Genomic DNA, 20,632 nt, shown 5'->3' with positions numbered 1-20,632 from the left:
GAGTGTACCTCTACCTCAAGCGCAAGATCAATCCTGCTTCAAGGTTATGCACTCTTCCACTTACATTGTTATGCATCCACTTCACTTGCATTGTAATGCATTATACCTATCAAGTTTCTTCCTCAGTCATGCACGATATTGTATGCACGGTTCATTCAAAGAAGTTCCGTTTTAAGGTCATTCACTTTTGTGTATCAATCACACACACTCACTTTAGTGTATCAATCACACTTCATTCGCTTAGTGTATCAATCACACTTCATTCTCATTTAGTGTATCAATCACACTCTCTTCACTTAGTGTATCAATCACATTTCTTTCATTTTGTGTATCTATCACACACATTCTCATTTTGTGTATCTATCACGCACATATTCGCTTTTCTGTCTATTGCACTCTCTTCACTTAGTGTATCAATCACATTTCTTTCATTTTGTGTATCTATCACACACATTCTCGTTTTCTGTATCACACTTCTTTGATTTAGTGTATCAATCACACTCTGTTCACTAAGTGCATCTATCACACTTCGTGTTCACTTTTAGTGTATCAATCACACTCTGTTCACATAGTGCATCTATCACACTTTGTGTTCACTTTTAATGTATCAATCACACTCTGTTCACATAGTGCATCTATCACACTTTGTGTTCGCTTTTAGTGTATCAATCACACTCTGTTCACATAGTGCATCTATCACACTTTGTGTTCACTTTTAGTGTATCAATCACACTCTGTTCACATAGTGCGTCTATCACACTTTGTGTTCATTTTCAGTATATCAATCATACTTGCTCACTAAGTGCATCTATCACACTTCGTGTTCGCCTTCAGTATATCTATCATACTTGTTCACATAGTGCATCTATCACACTTTGTGTTCCCTTTTAGTATATCTATCATACTTGCTCACTAAGTGCATCTATCACACTTCGTGTTCGCTTTCAGTATATCTATCATACTTGTTCACATAGTGCATCTATCACACTTTGTGTTCATTTTCAGTATATCAATCATACTTTGTTCACACTGTGCATCTATCACACTTTGTGTTCGCTTTTAGTGTATCAATCACACTCTGTTCACATAGTGCATCAATCACACTTTGTGTTCCCTTTTAGTATATCTATCATACTTGCTCACTAAGTGCATCTATCACACTTCGTGTTCGTTTTCAGTATATCTATCATACTTGTTCACTAGGTGCATCTATCACGCTTTGTGGTCACCTTTAGTGTATCCGTCACACTACGCTTACCTAGTGTATCCATCACACTCTCTTCACTTTTGTGTATCTATCACGCATGTTTGTCCACTTAGTGTATCTATCACACTTCGTTCACTTTTGTGTATCTAACGCACATGTTCGTGAGAATTGCATAATTCTCTTACATCCTTTCTGCATGAGATGTAGTTTGGTTCATGTCTACTTGCTGGCATAGCATTCGCTTAAAATGTTGCATTTATTTTGCATAATTGCTTCATCACAGCTACATTCGCGCTATTTTGCGCATCGCACTGTTTTGTGCAGTTTACATTCGCGCTATTTTGCGCAACGCACTGTTTTGTGCAGTTTACATTCGCGCTATTTTGCGCATCGCACTGTTTTGTGCAGCTATCATTCGCGCTATTTTGCGCATCGCACTGTTTTGCGCAGTTTACATTTTGCGCTATTTTGCGCATCTCAATCGCACTTTCTTGTGCATTTCATCTCACTCGCACTGTCTTGTGCATTTCAAATCACTCGCGCTTTCTTGCGCATCGCACTGTTTTGTGCACCTTACTTGCATTTTGCATGCATCCTATCGCGCTATCTTGCGCACCTCACTTGTACTTGTTAGTACATTGCATTGATTTGAGTACAAACTGGCTTCGCGTGGCGTATAAGTCCAATTATGAAAGTCTTCCTGCATATCATTTGCATCCTGCCCCTGAACTACGCTGGTTTGATTCCTTGCAAAGGGATACGTAGGCAACCGGCGGGCACAACCATTCATTCATTTGTATTTTGTTTGTCCAAGTCTTCGGCCCTGTCAAAAATAGGTCGTCTCTGGACTTTGACATTCACTCCCGTCATTCTTATGACTTCCGAGTTCTGTCAAAGAGGGGCAACTGTAGACACCCCATTTTTGACAGCCCATAAGACTTGGGCACTACTGATGGCTTGCTCGGTGTTGAGAGATGTGCAGGGCGAAGATTCAATTTCTTCGGCAAGGAGAGGGGCAAATATTTCAAAACACTTTGTTTAGGGGTTTGGAGTTGAAGAGAAGAGGAAAGGAGAGGAGAAAACTGGTCTGGGAGAAGTTCGGCATGAATCCGGGTAGGAGAGAATCGAGCAGCCCTCGCTAAATCGGGCTTATTCAATTGGATACTTGGAGTTAAGCTATGAGGCCACCATCGTTGGAAAGAAGACTTCCAGGGCTTCACTTTGTACTCAAGAATCTCCCAAAGCCAAGTCCGGGTGGAGGAGATATGATTGGTTGAAGCTGGGCATCATCCCGATTTGATCGAGTCTGCGCGGCTTCACCGAAAAGGGCATAACTTTTTACACAGGAGGAATTTTGATGCAAGGTTCGCGCCATTGGAAAGATAACTTCCGGGGCTTCAATTTGCATACCCACCGACCATTTTTTGACCTTGGAATCATCTATCGGCAATCTATTTTACCGACCGGCAAAATATTATGCCGACCGGCACTTTATTTTGGCCGACGACCAAATTTTCTGGCCGGTTTGCACCATTTGCACCCTCCAAGCCTGGTGCATCCCAGCTGTGCCAGTTGGAATGCACCAGCACACTCCCCCGTGCATAAATGTTGCTATTTTGAACCCTTGACCACCTTTGGACCCCTCTTTTGCACCCTTTGCTCAAGGCTTCTTGAGGAAGCCTTGACCCCTTATCTTGGCTTCCTCAAGAAGCCTACCAGCTGTCCAAGCTTCTCCAATAAGCCTTGACCTCCCCTTTAAAGCCCTTTGACCCTTTGAAGCTTGTCTTAGAAGCTTAGCATTGCTTATATAAGAGGGGTCCCTTCACCTTTGTTGAGGTTGGCTTTTTGGAACAAAAAACCAGAGATATATAGATATATCTGATATATACATACATATATCCCTTCATCTCTCACTATATCTCTCCCATTCAACCATCAAACACCCTTGTTCTTGGGCCATTTCTTCATCAACTCATAGCACAAGGCATCCTTACTCCATTGCAGCGACTTGAGGCTGTTCTTCAGAGCTTAGGAGCACCTAAACTTGGTCCAAGAGGTGCTGGTTTGCTGGTCTTCAAGGGTGAGTCCTCCTCTTCCCTTTTCTAGCCTTTTCTTGCTTCATATCTAAGCTATAGTTGCTTGCATTTTTGGGCTCCGACCCAAACAGTAAATCATCATATTTTGAGGTCCTCTTCATGTTTGATTCAGGAGCTTTTGCTGTTTAAGGACAGTAGCTAGCACTTCCTTCTTTATCTCTCCTTTAGGCCCTAATCTTGCATGTTATTTTTGGCCTATGTGTAATCTGTTTTGGGGCATGTTATAAACTGTAAGTGAGCTTTTTTTGAACCCTTCTTCAACATTGAGGAAGGGCTCATCACTGTTTAGATACCCCATGTGCTACTTGCTTTGAAATCCATGTTTTTGCCTCATTTTGCATGTCTTTTTAGCCTATTTTTATTCTGTTTTTGGACCTTGGTCCGAACTGAAAGTGGCCATATTTTGACCCCCTTGTCATGTTTCATTAAGGGTCTATGGGTTTTTGGGACATCCCTTTTATACTTCATGTTATAGCTCTCTTGGTGCCATTATTTTGCATAGCATTTTGAGCATACTTGTATCTGTTTTTGGGGTTTGTCATGAACTGTAATACATCATATTTTGGGTCCCTCCTAAACATTGTTGAAGGACCCTCGGCTGTTTGAGGCCTGCAGGTGTGACTTGCTTCATTAGCTTGCTTTCGGGGCCATTTTTGCATGCTAGTTTTCCCCTACTTGTGTTCGCTGTTTGGCCCTGCTTAAAACTGAAAACATGCTTGTTTTTGGGCTTCCTTGAATCTTCCTTCGCATGTCATGATCAAATAATGCATGCTTTGTATAGCTATAGGCCATTGCGTATGCCTAATTTTGCATTTCGGGTCGCATGTCATGCATCGGGTGCCATTTTGCCATGATTTGGGGCTGTTTCGGGTCATGTTTAGCTTCTGAAATTTGCATGCTAGCATATCATCTTGCCATGTCTTGTTAGAATGGCATTTAGTGCCTTAGGGCCGGTCCTCGGTTTGCGTGCACGTGTGCACGTACTTCGAGAATCTCATTTTCATCTGATGGCCACTGATGTGAGTGCGGCTGAGGTCCACTCACATTGGTGTAAGTCCATCTTGCATTGTGTATGCCATGTTTCAATACGTTGTGCATGTTATGTTGTTAGCATTGTGTGTGCCATGTAGTTATATTGCATGTTTGTATGTTTGCTTGCATGCTTAGGTCGCATATGCATTGTTGTGCATTGCCTCGCCTCTTGACCAACCATGATTGAGGTTGGGTCCCTTGTATGTTTTGTGTGCATTGCATTTGACATTGAAATGCATACTTGACTCTTTGGCCATCATGCATCGAAATGCGTGATTGGTGGCCCGAGGGTCGAGGGCCATGTTCTCTTGAGTCCATTACATGATAGGGAGTGTGTCCATGCATACATGTGCCTGAAATCCTATGCCATATGCTGTCTATTCTCTGTTGCTGTCAAAACTGTCTTCTGCAGGGAGCTCCTGCCGACCGGCAGAATTTAGTGTCGACCGGCACTTTTTGAAATGCCGGTGACCCAATAAACAGCCGATGGAAGTTGTGAACTGCCGGTGGGAATTTCCCCTAGCCGGTGGTGCTCTGCAGCATGCAAGGGACCTGTCCTGGAGTTTTGGCAATTTTCAGAGAGACAGGGCAGTATAAACAGAGGTGGCAGTGTTATGGTACGGGCTTTCCGGGCGAGACGGATCCGAGCATGCATCACTCACGCATCCCAAGGCAGGGCTGCGGCCACCTTCTTGCTGCATTTATTTTGTTAATTAATTAAGGGTCTGTAATAATTAATTAGCTAGGATAGTCGATTTATTATTCGGACTGTATTATTCTTTTGGTCCCTCCGAGCGAGGGCAAACTTGTAATAAGTGTGGGTGCGTGTGTGCATGTCTTCCAACCCCCACTTCTTTCTCCCTTTTATTTACCCGCTTATGATGGTAGACTAGGGCATATTTAAATTAGCATAACGGTATGATAGCATGCGTGCATCCATACATTTGTCTTACATGCACCGGGCTCGGCACATCATGCTAACTGCACTTGTATTTCAATTCCAAGTTGAGTACTTGTTAGTTGCAGTATTTCACATGCCATCTTTAGGATAGCCGAGCCTGTTTAGATTGCATCTTTGCATGTGTTGCATTAGCCATTTTTAACATAAACTAGGATCATGCATATGATTACTAACTAGTTTCTGTTTTGGCTCGGAGTACTAGGTAAGCTTTTATGCTTTAGCATATCACATGCGTGTGAATGTTGCCATGATAGCATGATTACCATGAGGCTAGCTGCTTATGTGATATAACTGCCTGAATGCCTGTGGGTGAAGGTTGGGTTACTTGGATTGGAATAAATCATCAACTGTTTGTTTTAAGCCCACTAGATAGTGCCAAAACCATCTTTTCTAAAAGCCCACTTGAGGGTGGCAAAATCTGCATTTTAGCCTACTTGCGAGTAGCAAACCATTTTCAAAACAAACATGAAATGTTTTGTTCCAATTTGGGCGATTTGGTCTATACTTGTTTGCTGCGCGCATAACATAGTAATTCTAGGCTAACAATTGGTTTAAGAACACATAAAGTTTTCAAAAACGGATATCACGGTTAGTAGAGGCCGGTCTTCGGACCGGGTGAAAGGGGGTGCTCATAGCTGACCTTCCCCGATCGTACCCAAGCACCCGAGCCGAGACAACTCCGGTGATGACGGACATGTGGCCTTCGGCACCGAGTCAGGGTTTCCTAAATTCTCCCATAAAAAATATTTAGGTGGCGACTCTGTATCTGGCAAAGCAGTCCATGTTTGGCACTACTTTTTCAAAAATCTGTTTCTCAAAACGATTTGCCAGATTTGGACTCTTTGGTTCAGACTAAGCACCGTGACACAAACAGAGAGTCCGAGCTGTAGCATGAGGCTCACGGGCGCGTCTACACCCATCTCTTAATTATTCAAACATGCATGCTAATCTTGATTTCATTTCCATCCCAAACAATGCAAATGGTGTTCATTCTCATGGAATACAACAAAAGCATGCTTGCATGTAAGATTTAACACCTTTATTTCCATGTTTAACTCAATACATGCTAGATTATGCATTTCCACAACAATTATATACATGCATGCCTTCATTGACCTTCAATTGAACACAAACAACTCAATTTCCTTATAATCAAGCTAACTCATGTTCTTGGCCATTAACCACACTTGAATTTACAAATTTGCAAACAAAAATCCATGAGTTTACTTACCTAAGAGTTCAATCTCCCAAACTATAACAAAATCTTGGGTTTGATCTTCAAGTTCCCCAAACTTTGAGCCAAAATCACCCAATTCTCCCCCTCTCTTTCTAACAGCCGGCCCTCCCTTTGTTTTTCTTAGAGTTTGATCAGCCAAGGGAAGTTATGAGGAGAGAATACAAGGTATAGTGTCTTAACACTACCAACCCCACTAACATCAATATAATAATAATGAATAATTGGCACTAATTCAACAATTAAATCAATTTAATCTGACCCGAATCAATTTCCAATTAAATTTCACCGTAGGCTCTAAAAATTATGCCAATCACAATGGCGTAATCAATTTCGGGTTCTGTGGCCGAGAGGGCCCTCAATTTAATTCCCAAAGTAGTTTACTCAAACAGATATTCCTACAGTGAACAGATAGAATTGCAAAATCATATATATTCACATAATGGCACATAAAGTCATGCTGAACACATAATCATATTCAAATTAAGGACCAATTTAGCATATTACGGAACGGGGGTATCACATATCCCACCACCTCTCCACTAAAGCAGCAAGCAAGGGCCTGCAAGTCGTAAGACGGGAGAGCCCCCTGCAGAAGATGCCGAAACCGGCCTTGTCGACGATATGGCGAACCACGTCTGGCAGCTCTATGTACCAGTCCCGAGCAACGACGTTCCCATACCCGTGGATGGTATGGGAATCCCCCTGTAAAAATGCAGTTTTTAGAAGCATACAGATATACAGCATGTGTGCATGTTTTCAGATTCAAGCAGATACCGGGTACCAGTGTGTATGCAGTGAAATACAGTGTGCGCCGTGCATTTGGGTGATTCAGGGTCAGTGCAGTGTATGTGCACGTGTAAGTTTCAAACAGATACCGGTTGTAAGTTTGTTTGCGATCAACTACAGTGTACAGTGCATCAGTGTATCAGAATTAAGCAGTTACAAAATATGACCAGCTACGACAGTTTTATATTCTACATTGCGAAAAGTAAAGCAGAGGAAAGAATGTTACCTCGGAAGCGCCGAAAGACAGATGAGAGGCAGGCTCACGTAGTAATAGCTGGGGTGCCACGCCCCTCTCAAAGCCCCTGAACTGACGCAGTCCATCGGGGAGCATCACATGAACCACTGGCCTGTAGGTCTCCGGATAGAACGGCTGGATGTGAAGTGGCAAGGGCTCGGCCTCGGGATCCATCTCATGCTCTAGAGGGGTCCCGCCCTGTGGAAGATCGTCCGCCATCCCGAAGAGAATGTGAAAATGGCCGGAAGACGAAAAACCGGGCGAGAATGTGAAGAGTCAACAAAAAGTTAACCCCGAGAGGGCCGAAAAAGGCCGGAAAAGCTGAAGTGCAGAAAAGGCACAGATATCGAGAAAAACTTGAGGGAAACAAGCCCCGAGTGGCGGAAATAAAAAACGAGACACCGAAACGAAGTTTCGTTTGCTTCAAAACGTTCGGAATGCGAAGGTATTTGCGAATCGGACGACGAAATGGAGGCTAGAACGCAAGAAAACAAGGAAATCAAAGAAGGAAAAATGATCTAGAGAGAGAGGGGGGGAGAAATTTCGAGCAAGAGGAAGTGAAGAAAATAGGGCTAGAAGCCCTATTTTAAAAGACCCGTGGCCAAATGACTGAACTACCCCGATACAGGAACATTTTGCCGGTCAACCACACTGTTGGCCGGTCGGCAAAATATTGTGCCGATGGAATTTTGTGATGGCCGATGGATGGTCGGTGATGCATTTTGATGGCCGGTGGGTATCCGGTGGTCTCTTACAGTGGTTTTGGAGCCTCCTACATCCTTTTTTGGGTTATATGTGTGGTTCAGGGCCTTCATTGCTCAAGACGGTGCAAGAAACATGTATCTCCGACGCTCAACCGGCCTCCATTTTGACCTCGGATTGTGTCTTCTGTGCGTGGCACTCGAATTCGTGCAAGGTGTATCCTTTCCGTATCCTTTTGGCTTTTACAAAACTCAAAAGTTGCCCCATGCGCATCGCACTGTCTTGTGCACTCGCGTTGTCTAACGCATCGCGCTGTTTTGCGCATCTTATTGCATTTTGCATGCATTCCATCGCGCTATCTTGCGCATCGCACTGTCTTGTGCATTTCAAATCAATTGCACTATCTTGTGAACTCGCGTTGTCTAACGCATCGCGCTGTTTTGCGTATCTCTTTGCATTTTGCATGCATTCAATCGCGCCATCTTGCGCATCTCATTGCATTTTGCATGCATTCCATCGCACTATCTTGCGCATCGCACTGTCTTGTGCATTCGCGTTGTCTAACGCATCGCGCTATTTTGCGTATCTTATTGCATTTTGCATTCATTCAATCGCGCTATTTTGCGTATCTCATTGCATTTTGCATGCATTCAATCGCGCTATTTTACGCATCACACCGTCCTGTACATACGACGGTCTAGGAGACCCTAAATCCTCTGAAGGTGCAAGTCCTTCGGTGTTTGTCGTGCCCGAACGAATTTTGATAAGTTGCATTATACATGTATTTCAAGCAACTCGCGTCGTCGCATATTTAAGTTCACGTGCATCTCAAAAGCCGCGCGTTGTCGCGCACTTCAAAATCATGCATCATCATGCATTTGCATTTCAAAAAAAAAAAAAAAAAAAAAAAAAAAACGTGCATATGTCATGCATCATTGTAAATAGTGCATATGTCATGCATCTTACTGCAAATATTACATTTACGCCCATCCATTGCATATTGTAGATATTGCATTATAGCTTGCATGCATTCATTGCATCACTTCCATCTAGGGCCTGCGCCTTTCCTTGTTGAGCTTGGTCTGGTATGTGCTCATACTTTTCACGTCTATACACTCATAGTTCTGTATGACCGTTCTATGTTAGATGTGATTTGTTCGTGTCCATGCCTTTCCTAGGCAAGATACGGCTTGGTCGTAGGCCTTATTCCACTGTATCCATTCCATTGCATATTTGTAAATAGTGCATTGTAGTTTGCATGCATCGACTGCATCACCTCCATCTAGGGCTTATGCCTTTCCATGTTGAGCTTGGTCTGGTATGTGCCCATACCTTTTACGTCTATACACTCATAGTTCTGTATGACCATTCTATGTTAGACGTGGTTTGTGTGTGTCCATGCCTTTCCTAGGCAAGATTTGGTTTGGCCCGCGTGCCATATCCATCATACATATTGCATTGTAGTGTAATTTTTGCATCCTGCATTAGGATCATGTTCCTTCGTTAGCGGATCATTCCCCACTTATGTCATTCCACCCAATTACCTGTTCTTGTGTCCGTCCACATCACTCATAGTTATGCATGTGTACGCGCCTATTCCACGTTGGTATGTTGGTTTGAGGGTTGCGGCACCTTTTCTATGGTAGACGGACTTGTTACTTCCATCAACCTATTTGACATTTGTGTGGTTTTGAACCGCTCATGATTGGATCATGATTCAATTGCATTGCATGTCGTTTGCATTGTTTCAATTGCATTGCATTTTCATCTGCATTACTATACGTAGTTTTGTATATATTGCATATCATTTTGCATTCATTTTGCATGTTATGCATGTTGCTAACGATATTGTACCTGTTAATTTTGCTTTCTTTTCAGGCACGATATTGTATGTACGGTTCATTTGAGGCTGGTGCAACCAGGCGAACCGAACAGGTATTGTATCCTCTGCGTGAGACGTATCGAGAATTGCATAATTCTCTTACATCCTTTCTGCATTGTAGTGTAGTTTGGTGTATGCTAGCTTAAAACTGTCGCATGTTATGCTTCGTTATAGCTTTCTTTGCATGATCATAAGTTATGTTCGGCTTTGTGCATTGTCTTGCATTTTGACCGTGTCTTCGGGCGCATATCCTGTTTGTCTTGCATGTTTGTCTAAGTCTTCGGCCTTGTCAAAAATGGGTCGTCTCTGGGCTTTGACATTCACTCCCGTCATTGTTATGACTTTCGAGTTCTGTCAAAGAGGGGCAACTGTAGACACCCCATTTTTGACCGTCCTCAAGACTTGGACGTCACCGCTCGAACACTCGGTGATCATCCATGTTCGTGTTCGTCTTGAGTTCCCGGAGGTCTCGGCTATGCGCCTTGCCTCTGGACCTCTCGACTCGACTGTTTTGTGTCTGGTTTTGCACCAAACACTTGTGTTTTGCCTTGAAGGGCCAGGAAATGCCTTGTGAGGCATCCCCACACATCACCGGCCATGGCTCGAGGCCACCGGCCAGTGATTTTATGCCATCGGCAATATATATTGCCGGTCAGCATTCTTTGTTGCCGATCGGCCATTTATTTTGTGAAAGTGGCAATTTTGGATGGCCAATCACTGTTCAACTACTTTTAGTAGATATTTTGTGCCAGCTGTGATAGCTGGCACCTACTCTGTTCCCTTCCATATACGTGTATGGAGGGATTTCCCTCTTGGATGGCTTGTTTTGGAAGCCTTACAAGAGGGAGTTGCCTATAAGAAGAGGTCTCCTCTCTTGGAATTAGGGTTAGAAAAAATTGTTAGAGGAGCTCTGGTTCTAGGTTTAGGGTTTTATATCTATCCTATATCTATATCTCTCCTTCTCTTGTATTGTGTGTGTTTAAGCCTTAGTTTTGTACACAAACACACACTACCACACCTTTCCTTGGAGCTGAGGCCCTTGAGGGTTGTTTTTAGAGTTTTGAAGTTGATTTCAACCTCAAGAAGCTGCTGGAGCTCCATTGTTGAAGAAGGTCTACAAGGGTAATCACTTTTCCCTTTTATCCCCCCATTTTTGCACACTACTTTTACCTATCTTGCAACTGTTTTTTGGCTTTGCATATAATACGTAAAAGTTCTGTTTTTAAGGCCTCTAAATAGTTTGTTAAGGTTGCTTCAAGCTTTGGGGTTGTTTGACCCCTCTTAAGCCTTGTAAGGCTCCATTTTGTGTGAGCTCCGGGACCATAGTGTTTGGGCCTCCTCACCACTGAAATCTTGAGGGATTTCAGAGGTGAGGATGGTGCCTTAAGGTCCTAAGAAGGAGAGGGCCACCCCCTCTCCTTGTTATCCTTGAAAAGGGCACTTTTTGCCTCTTGAGGGAGCACCTAGCTTAGGCTCATGTTGACCATGCCTTGGCTGTTTTTTTTATGCTTATTATGTCATAATATAGCATTGTTGTATGTTGATTTTGGTACACCATGCTTGCTTAGCATACATGCCTTGTAATGCCATTTTGTTGCCGTAACATGCATCTAGGTTTTAACCCTTGTTCAAGCATACTTTAGGCCTAGCTTTGTGAAGCTTTCATGTTTATTTTTCCATGTTTAAGGTCTGACCTTGGCTATTTTGGTCGACCATAGCTTGCATTGCATGCACCCTTTGCATTTTGGGCTTGTTGGCCTTAAGTATGTAAGTGTATAGCATGCCTTGTTTGTATCATTTCAATGGTTTGGAACCGCTTAACATGTTATCTCAGTCCTTATGACATGCTTATATGCTTGCATTTAATCCTCCTTCAATGTGTTTAAAGGTTGTTACCTTATGCCCCTTTGTTTAGGCCTCGGAGTATGCTTGCACTTTTAGACCACTTAGATGCCATCTAAGTGCACCCTTGGCTTTGTTTAAGTCTGCATTTGACTTGTTTTAAGTCCCCTTAGCCTTGTGAGGTTTGGTGGACTTGACCTTGGTTTAAGCCTCCTTGGCTTGTCTTAAGCACTTGGGCCATTGTGGCATGTTTTGCTTGCTTTGTTTAGTTGGTTTGGCACCTCCTATAGCATGATTTTCAGAGCTTCATTTGCATGTTAATTGTCCATGCTATGCCTCTTTTAAAGTGCGCTTAAAAGGTGCCTTTATGTGCTTAAATGTTGGTCCATGTTGTCATGTATGCTTGCATGTGCATTTGGCCTCATTCCCTTGGTTGATAGCCACTGTTTTGGGCTTCCAAAAGGGCTGCCCAAACGAGCTTAAGTCCATCCTTTGCTTGTTTGCATGCTTACCTTGCATGTTTGCTTGCATACTTGCATAAATGCATTGTATGCCCATGTTGCATGCTAGTTCACATGCCTAGGTTGCACTCCATCTAGCATGCATGCCTTGTTCCTTGATTTAGTGATGGGAGTTGGGCCTTTGTTTGTTGGTTTGCATTGCATTTGAAATCAACATGCATAACTTGGTCTCTTGGGCCATCACGCATTGAAATGCGCGATTGATGGTCCGAGAACCAAGGACCATGTCCCTTTGAGTCATAAACATGATAAAGGATATGGTTGGTGCATACATTGCTTGAATTGCATTGCCATGCAAAGCTCTGTCCTCTGCTGCAGTCAAACAGATTCTGCAGGAACTTTTTGCCGATCGACTGCACAGAGTGCCGACCGGCAATCCATCTGTGGCCGATGGATTCATTTTTGGCCGATCGACACCAAATCACAGCCGATGATGATTCCCTCCAGCCGGTGGCATTCCCCATCATCCAATGAGCACATCCTGAGACTTTGGCAGTCTTCAGAGAAGCAAAGCAGGGAAAACAGAGGCGGCTTGTGCATGGCACTGGACTTCCGAGCAAGACCCGAGCATGTGTGCATTGGACCCTCTTCCCGAGGCCCCTTTTTTATTGCTTTTCTTAGCTTAGTTAATTTGTTAATTAATTAGGTAATTTGTAATAATTAATTAGCTTGCGAGTTAGTTAATTTGTATTATTCTTTCGGCCCCTCCGAGCGAGGGCGAATTTGTAATAAGTGTGGGTGAGTGTGTGCATGTCTTCCAACCCCCACTTCTTTCTCCCTTCTACTTACCTGCTTTGATGGTTAGTAATAGGTCATGTTTAATTTAGCATACCTTATGCTATGCATGCGTGCATCATTCATCAGTATTGCATGCACCGGGCTCGGCGCATCATGCTAACAGCATTAGTATTTCAAATCTAACTTGAATACATGCTACCTGTGCATTTTCACATGTCATTCATAGACTAGCTGAGCCTGCTCTAGTGACATTCCGAATGCGTTGCATTACGCATTTAAACATGGACTTGGATCATGCATTGATTGCTAACGAGTTCTTTGTTTTGGCACAGAGTACGATGTAAGTATTTATGCTTTAGCATCTCGCATGAGTGTGAATGTTAACATGACAGTATGCTTGCCATGCGGCTATATGTTTGCATGATATTACTGCTTGAATGCCTGTGGGTGAAGGTTGGATTGTTTGAGTTGGAACAACTCATTGAAATCTGTGTTTTTTAGCCTACTTACGAGTAGCAAATTTCAAATTGCTTTCCGAACAAACGGATATGCAATGTTTCATTCCAACCTAGGCGATTTGGTCTATACTTGTTTGCTGTGCGCATGACATAGTAATTCTAGGCTAATAACCGGAATAAGAACACATAACGTTTTCAAAAACGGATATCACGGTTAGTAGAGGCCGATCTTCGGATCGGGCGAGAGGGGGTGCTCATAGCTGACCTTCCCCAATCGTACCCAAGCTCCCGAGCCGAGGCAACTTTGGTGATGACGGACACATGGCCTTTGGCACCGAGTTAGGGTTTCCTAAATTCCCCCATAAAAAATATTTAGGTGGCGACTCTGTATCTGGCAAAGCTGTCCATGTTTGACACTTCTTTTTCAAAATCTGTTTTCTCAAAACGATTTGCCAGATTTGGACTCTTTGGTTCAGATTAAGGACCGTGACAAATTGAGTCCGAACTGTAGTACGAAGGCCTCACGCGGGCGCGTCTACATTAGGCGATCTAGTCTATACTTGTGTGTTGTGCGTATCACATAGTAAATTCTAGCTAATTAACTGGAATAAGAACAAATATGTTTTCAAAACTCGATATCATGCTTAGTACAGGCCGATCTTCGGATCGGGCGAGCGGGGGTGCTCATAGCTGACCTTCCCCAATCGTACCCAAGTTCCCGAGCCGAGGCAACTTTGGTGATGACGGACACGTGGCCTTAGGCAACGAGTTAGGGATTTCTAAATTCCCCTCCAAAATAAATATTTAGGTGGCGACTCTGTATCTGGGAAAGCAGTCCATGTTTGACACTTCTTTCTTAAAAATCTATTTTCCAAAATGATTTGTTGGATTTGGACTCTTTGGTGATTTATCAATCTCACATCACACATTGTGAGATTAGATTCAAAACCGTGACATATTAGGTCTGAATTGTGGAAAAGCATAAGCCCTCGACGGCGCGTCCACACCACCGCTCCAGTCTTGATTATTCTGGAGAGGGGTTTGGGTTATGCGGTGTATTGTGATGCCTCACGAGAGGGTTTGGGTTGTGTATTGATGCAATGAGGGAAAGTAGTAGCCTATGGCTCACGTCAATTGAAAACACACGAGAGAAACTACCCTACTCACGACCTAGAGTTAGCAGCTATGATATTTGCCTTGAAGATTTGGAGGCACTATCTTTATGGTGAGAGATTCGAGGTGTTCTCAGATCATAAGAGTCTGAAATATCTGTTTACACAGAAGGACTTGAATTTGAGGCAGAGAAAGTGGATGGAGTTCATAGAAGATTATGACTTCGAGTTACATTATCATCTGGGAAAGGCCAATGTTGTGGCTGATGCCCTAAGTAGGAAGTCCATTAATGATGTAGCTTGTATTGCTATACGGGAATGGGAGATTTTGGGTGCTCTTGGCGAGTTTGACTTGCATCTGGGCGAGTCTGTTGAATTTGTAGCCTTGTTCTCTATGGTTGCACAACCAACGCTTGTGAATCGAGTGTTAGAAGCACAGAAGGGTAACTTTGAGGTAGAATCCCTCCGGGGAAAGATTTCTAGTGGGAAGGTAGAGAAGGGTTTGACTGTGTATCCCGACCTGAGTGTGAAGTACCAAGACCACTTGTTTGTGCTAGAGTCTTGCCAAGAGGAAATACTCTGAGAGTTCCACCATTCACGCCTTGCGGTGCATTCGGAAGGCACAAAGATGTATCATGATCTGAGTCGCCAGTTTTGGTGGACGGATATGAAGAAAGATGTGGTGGTGTTTGTGTCAAAGTGCCTTACTTGTTAGCAAGTGAACGCCGAGCATCAGAGGCCAGCGGGTTTGTTGCAACCCCTGCCTATAGCCGAGTGGAAATGGAAGCACGTCACGATGGATTTTGTCGTGGGTCTTCCGAGGACTCAACTGGGTAGTGATGCCATTTGGGTGGTAGTTGACCGATTGACTAAGTCGGCGCACTTTATTCCTATGCGTGTAAGAGATTCGGTAGATTATCTTGCCGATTTGTATATTCGGGACATAGTGAGGTTGCACAGGGTCCCAATGTCGATTGTCTCAGACAGAGACTCGCGTTTTATTGCTAGGTTGTGGCAGAGTTTGCAGACTGCCTTGGGCACTAGATTGACTTTTAGCGCAACTTACCATCCTCAGACTAACGGGCAGTTCGAGCGCACTATTCAGATCCTTGAGGGTATGCTTCAAGATTGTGTCCTTGACTTTTTAGGGGTCGTGGAAAAGACACTTACCCTTAGTGGAGTTTGCCTACAATAACAGTTTCCAATCGAGTATTGGTATGGCACCGTTTAAGGCCTTATATGGCTGACCATGTAGATCTCTAGTGTATTGGGCCGAGGTGGGTGATGCACCATTGTTTGGCCCGGAGTTGGTGCGGGAAACAACGGAGAAAGTAGCACTTATTTGTAAAAGGTTGGTTACAGCCCAAAGTCACCAAAAGAGTTATGCCGGCTGTAGGAGAAGGCCTTTGTCATTCGAGATAGATGATCACGCCTTCTTGAAAATATCACCTAGGCGGGGTTTGATGAGTTTTAAGAAAAGTGGGAAGTTGTCCCCCCAGTTTATTGGCCCTTTCGAGATCCTTGAGAGGATTGGGGAGGTTGCTTACCATTTAGCATTGCTGTTGCAACTGTCCGGAGTGCATGACGTGTTTCATGTTAGTATGCTTCGGAAATATGAGCCGAATGCATCACATGTGTTGGATTGGACCAACTTAGAAGTAGATGAGGATGCTTCGTATGAGGAGAGACCGGCGAGGGTCTTGGATAGGCGGGACCAAGTCTTGTGAGGCAAGACAATTCCCTTGGTCAAAGTATTGTGGAAACATCACGGAGTCATGAAAGCCACTTGGGAATGTGAATTAGAGGTCCGAGAGAAATATCCGGACCTGTTTGTTAATGTTTGAGAAGATGTTGGAAATTTTGTTTTATTGATGAACTCTAAGAACATTGTATATGTTTTGGACAATGGAAGTATTGTAATTGTTGAATATGTCTTGGAAATGCGAGTTTAATTTAACATTGTATATGTTGAATGTGTTTTAGAAATGCAAATATGTTATTAACATTGAATATGTTATGGAGATATGTAATATGTGTATTGAAATTAGTTGAATTTCGAAAGAATGCATGTTGATAATGTATATTGAGCTATATTTGCAAATTGTTCTCTTGAGAAGAGATGGAATGACTGGTGGATGGGACATGATGGTGGGTGTTGAATTATAATCATGTTGAGAATGGAATAATCACAATTTTGAAACTTGTATAAAAATTTCGGGGACGAAATTCTTTAAGGGGGGAAGGTTACAGCGAACCAGGTTTTTCCCCAACTTTCATTGTGTCCGGACTCGGGCTTCGTGGTTGTATGTTGTTGTCTATATCTTGTTTCCATCCTTTAATTCCTTGTATTTGAGTTTTGGGATGTGTTGGGCGAGTTTGGAACAAGTTGGTTGTGAGTTGGTTCAAGTGGTTGCTGCCCAGGTTTTGCCTTCTTCGCTCGAGCGAGGCTTTTTGTGCTCGAGTGAGCCCTGGGTATTTGCATCTTCCCTTGAGCGAGGATTCTTGTGCTCGAGCAAGGATTGTGGGTTCTCAGGTTGCTTTTCAGAGCTTCCGCTCAAGCGAGATTTCTTGCACTCGAGCGAGCCTTGTTTGGTGTGTCTCTTCACTCGAGCGAGGCTTCTTGCACTTGAGCGTGCGTCTGTGTCTCTGTAAGACCTGAAGGTTGGTATTCTTCGCTCGAGCGAACATTCTTGTGCTCGAGCGAGCACCGTGTTATTTGTTCCTTCGCTCGAGCGTGCGTCTGTGTTGGTTGCAGGCCTGAACCTTCTCATTGTTCGCTCGAGCGAGGTTCTTTGTTGTGTCTGGTCGCTCGAGCAACAACTTCTTCGCTCGAGTGAGCCTCGCATATGTCAGTTCGCAACAGAGATGAAAAACACAATTTTTGAACCTCATCCTCCTTCAAAACCCTAAATTGACAGCCTCTCTTTCTACTCTCTCTCTCTCTCTCTCTCTCTCTCTACAAATACACCATGTTCTAGAGGTTTTCTACCCTACTCCCTTTGTTAAAAAGCTAAAGTTTTGCGTGGGCTATCTTTTGATCCGGAAAAGTTTGGATTTGGAGTAGCTTGGGTTTCCTTCTTCTTCTCCTTTGAGCTTCTCCATTTGAGGTAGGGATAATTTACTCCTTAATATGAGTTTTGACATAAATTTTGGTCATTTTGTATAAATTGTGAAATTTGGAAATTTTGGGTAAAGTTACGGTTTCAGTTGAAATTACAAAAGAGGGGTTTCCTATTGTTGGGTTCCATATGTATGTGGGGTCTTGGAAATGGGGTTGTTTGTGTATAATGGGTGAAATTTGGCCTTAGGTGCAATATTTGAGAAATGGGGAATAATGCCCTAATTGGGATCACGTAAATTATTTATTTAAATAATGAAATCAATTGTGGAAATATGAAATTGGTTTAAGAATCATGAAATTGGAGGAAATTGTGACTAAATGGTGTAGTTGGATTGATAAATCACTCGCCTAAGGGAAAATGTGATAAATTATCTGTTGATAAAGTTATTTATCTATCTAGATATATCTGTTTTGGGCTATCGGTGGAGGATAACCATGATTGTTGTAGAAACTGCACGCTGATTAGGTGAATTGAAACTAATCAATTGGATTATGTCATTGAATATGACGGTTAGATATAAACATTGAATATGTGATTGAATTGGTCATTGTATATGACAACATGTTTAAATACATTGTATATGTATCTTTGTTTGGGAGGAGATAGGGGATATATTCCATTGTTTGGGAGGAGATAGGGGATGGACTCCGTTGATAATTAAGTTAGCAGAGTGTCCAAGGTGAAAGTCCCAAAATCATATATATATTTTGGTGTCGGTTCCCTCGAACGTAATTCCGTAAAATGACAAATGAATGGAAATGTCTGAATAATGTTTATGATTGAAGTGTTGATAAATGAGTTGTAGTCTTGTTTTGAATTGTTTGAATAATAATGACCTATGTCAATAAATTGACTTGGATAAATAAATGAAAGTGGATTGAAATATCGATGTAAATGTTGATTGGTTGTGGAAAGGATGTACATTGGTTTACAAGTGTTAAACGTTTATCAGATGCTAATGTTTTAGTTAATTCTCATATACTGTTTAGCATATCTCTACTAGGCATTCGTTCACTCTACTTGGGACATCATTTTTCAGGTACAGGTGATATGCCACCTCCGAGATCTTAGTTTGGGAGGTTAGGAGTTGAAGACTCCATTTTGTCATTTATATTTTGTGTTAAATGTAAATCCAAGACGAGGGCTTTCTATGTATAGAGCTAGGATTCTGCCTTTGATGTGACCAAGTGATAACTTGGAAAGCTGTAAGCCCATAGGGCATTTATTTTGCTGCTAACATGTAATATCTTTTGTAAAGAAGACTCTGATAAATGAAATGTACTTTTCTATTTCATTTATGGATCTTATGCATGATTGTCATATGTTTTCTTTTGAGGGGGTTACAGATTCACATCACCCAGACAAGGCCAACGTGGTAGCAGGTGCACTGAGTCAGAAGACTAACTAAAGTTTGGCATACTTCCTCATTGACAATAAATCACTCACCGGAGACTTGAAAAGATTAGACTTGGATTTGGTTCCATACACAGATGATGGATTTCTCGGTAATATAGTCATGGAAGCTATAATAGTCAATGAAATTAGGAAGCGTCAATATGAAGACAAGCTTTTGAAAAAAAGATACAATGAGCAATGAAGTATGCCCAATTCTGATTTTACCATAGACAATGGCGTACTAAAGTTTCAAAACCAAATTTGTGTACCCGACATTCCAGAAATCAAAAGGAGGATATTGATGGAAGCCCATAGCTCGAGATTCGCAGCTCATCTTGGAAATACAAAAATGTACCATGATCTAAAAGTGCATTATTGGTGACGGGAATGAAGAGAGACATAGCAAGTCATGTTTCTAAATGTTTCCAACGTCAACGAGTTAAGGCAGAGCATCAGAGACCTGCAGGATTGCTGCAACCACTCCCTATTCCTGAATAAAACTGAGAACATATTACCATGGATTTCATTGTTCGATTACCACAATTAGCCTCAAAGAACGATGCGATATGGGTCATAGTAGATCAATTAATGAAATCAGTACGTTTCTTACTCGTCAGAGTCACGTACTTCCTTAACAAATTTGCCACTATGTGTATCAAAGAAATCATTCGATTACATGGCACCCTGGTATCAATTGTATCTAATCGAGGCCTTCGTTTCATATCTTAATTCGCGAACAAGTTACAGACAGCTTTAGGAACCACACTAAGGTTCAACATCGCCTGTCACCTGCAAACTGATGGACAATCTGAAAGAACGATTTAGACATTGGAGGACATGTTACGAGTATGTGTATTAGACCTTAAGGGTAATTGGGACGAGCATCTACCATTAGTAAAATTCGCTTATACAACAGTTATCAAGTAAATCGGGATGGCACCATATGAAGCACTGCATGAAAGGAAATGTCGATCGCCTATATGTTGGATAGAGATAGGAGGCATGAAGTTGTTAGGTCCAGAAATTGTACAGATGACCAGTGACAAAATTTGACTTATCCAATAGCGAATTCTCACTGCTCAGAGCTGCCAGAAAAGCTATGCCGATATACAAAGACGGGATTTAGAATTTCAAGTAGGGGAGCGTGTTTTCTTAAGAGTCTCATCGACAAGAGGAGTCATTCAATTTGGAAAATGGGAAAAATTGAACCCGTGTTACATTGGACCATTTAAAATACTAGAAAGGATTGACCGTGTAGCATACCGTCTTACGCTTCTGCCAGAATTGTCCAATGTTCATAATGTAT

At 42.5% G+C, this 20,632-nt stretch overlaps 1 protein-coding gene across 1 annotated transcript in view; it reads right to left on the bottom strand.

Annotated features, from left to right (window-relative positions):
• Positions 1–19,901, bottom strand: part of LOC145796241 (uncharacterized) — a 99,763-nt gene extending 79,862 nt beyond the window's left edge. The window contains exons 1-2 of the mRNA XM_082881292.1: positions 19,787–19,901; positions 19,378–19,454 (exon numbers count right to left, since the gene is read on the bottom strand). Coding sequence (XP_082737418.1) covers positions 19,378–19,454; positions 19,787–19,901 — 192 coding nt within the window. The remainder of the gene's footprint in view (positions 1–19,377; positions 19,455–19,786) is intronic.
• Positions 19,902–20,632: the final 731 nt, after the last annotated feature.

The sequence above is a fragment of the Camellia sinensis genome, chromosome 7, assembly GCF_055761805.1.
Source record: "Camellia sinensis isolate YWXY chromosome 7, ASM5576180v1, whole genome shotgun sequence".
NCBI classification, from domain to species: Eukaryota; Viridiplantae; Streptophyta; class Magnoliopsida; order Ericales; family Theaceae; genus Camellia; species Camellia sinensis.
This window is presented reverse-complemented; position numbering and strand designations above follow the sequence as displayed.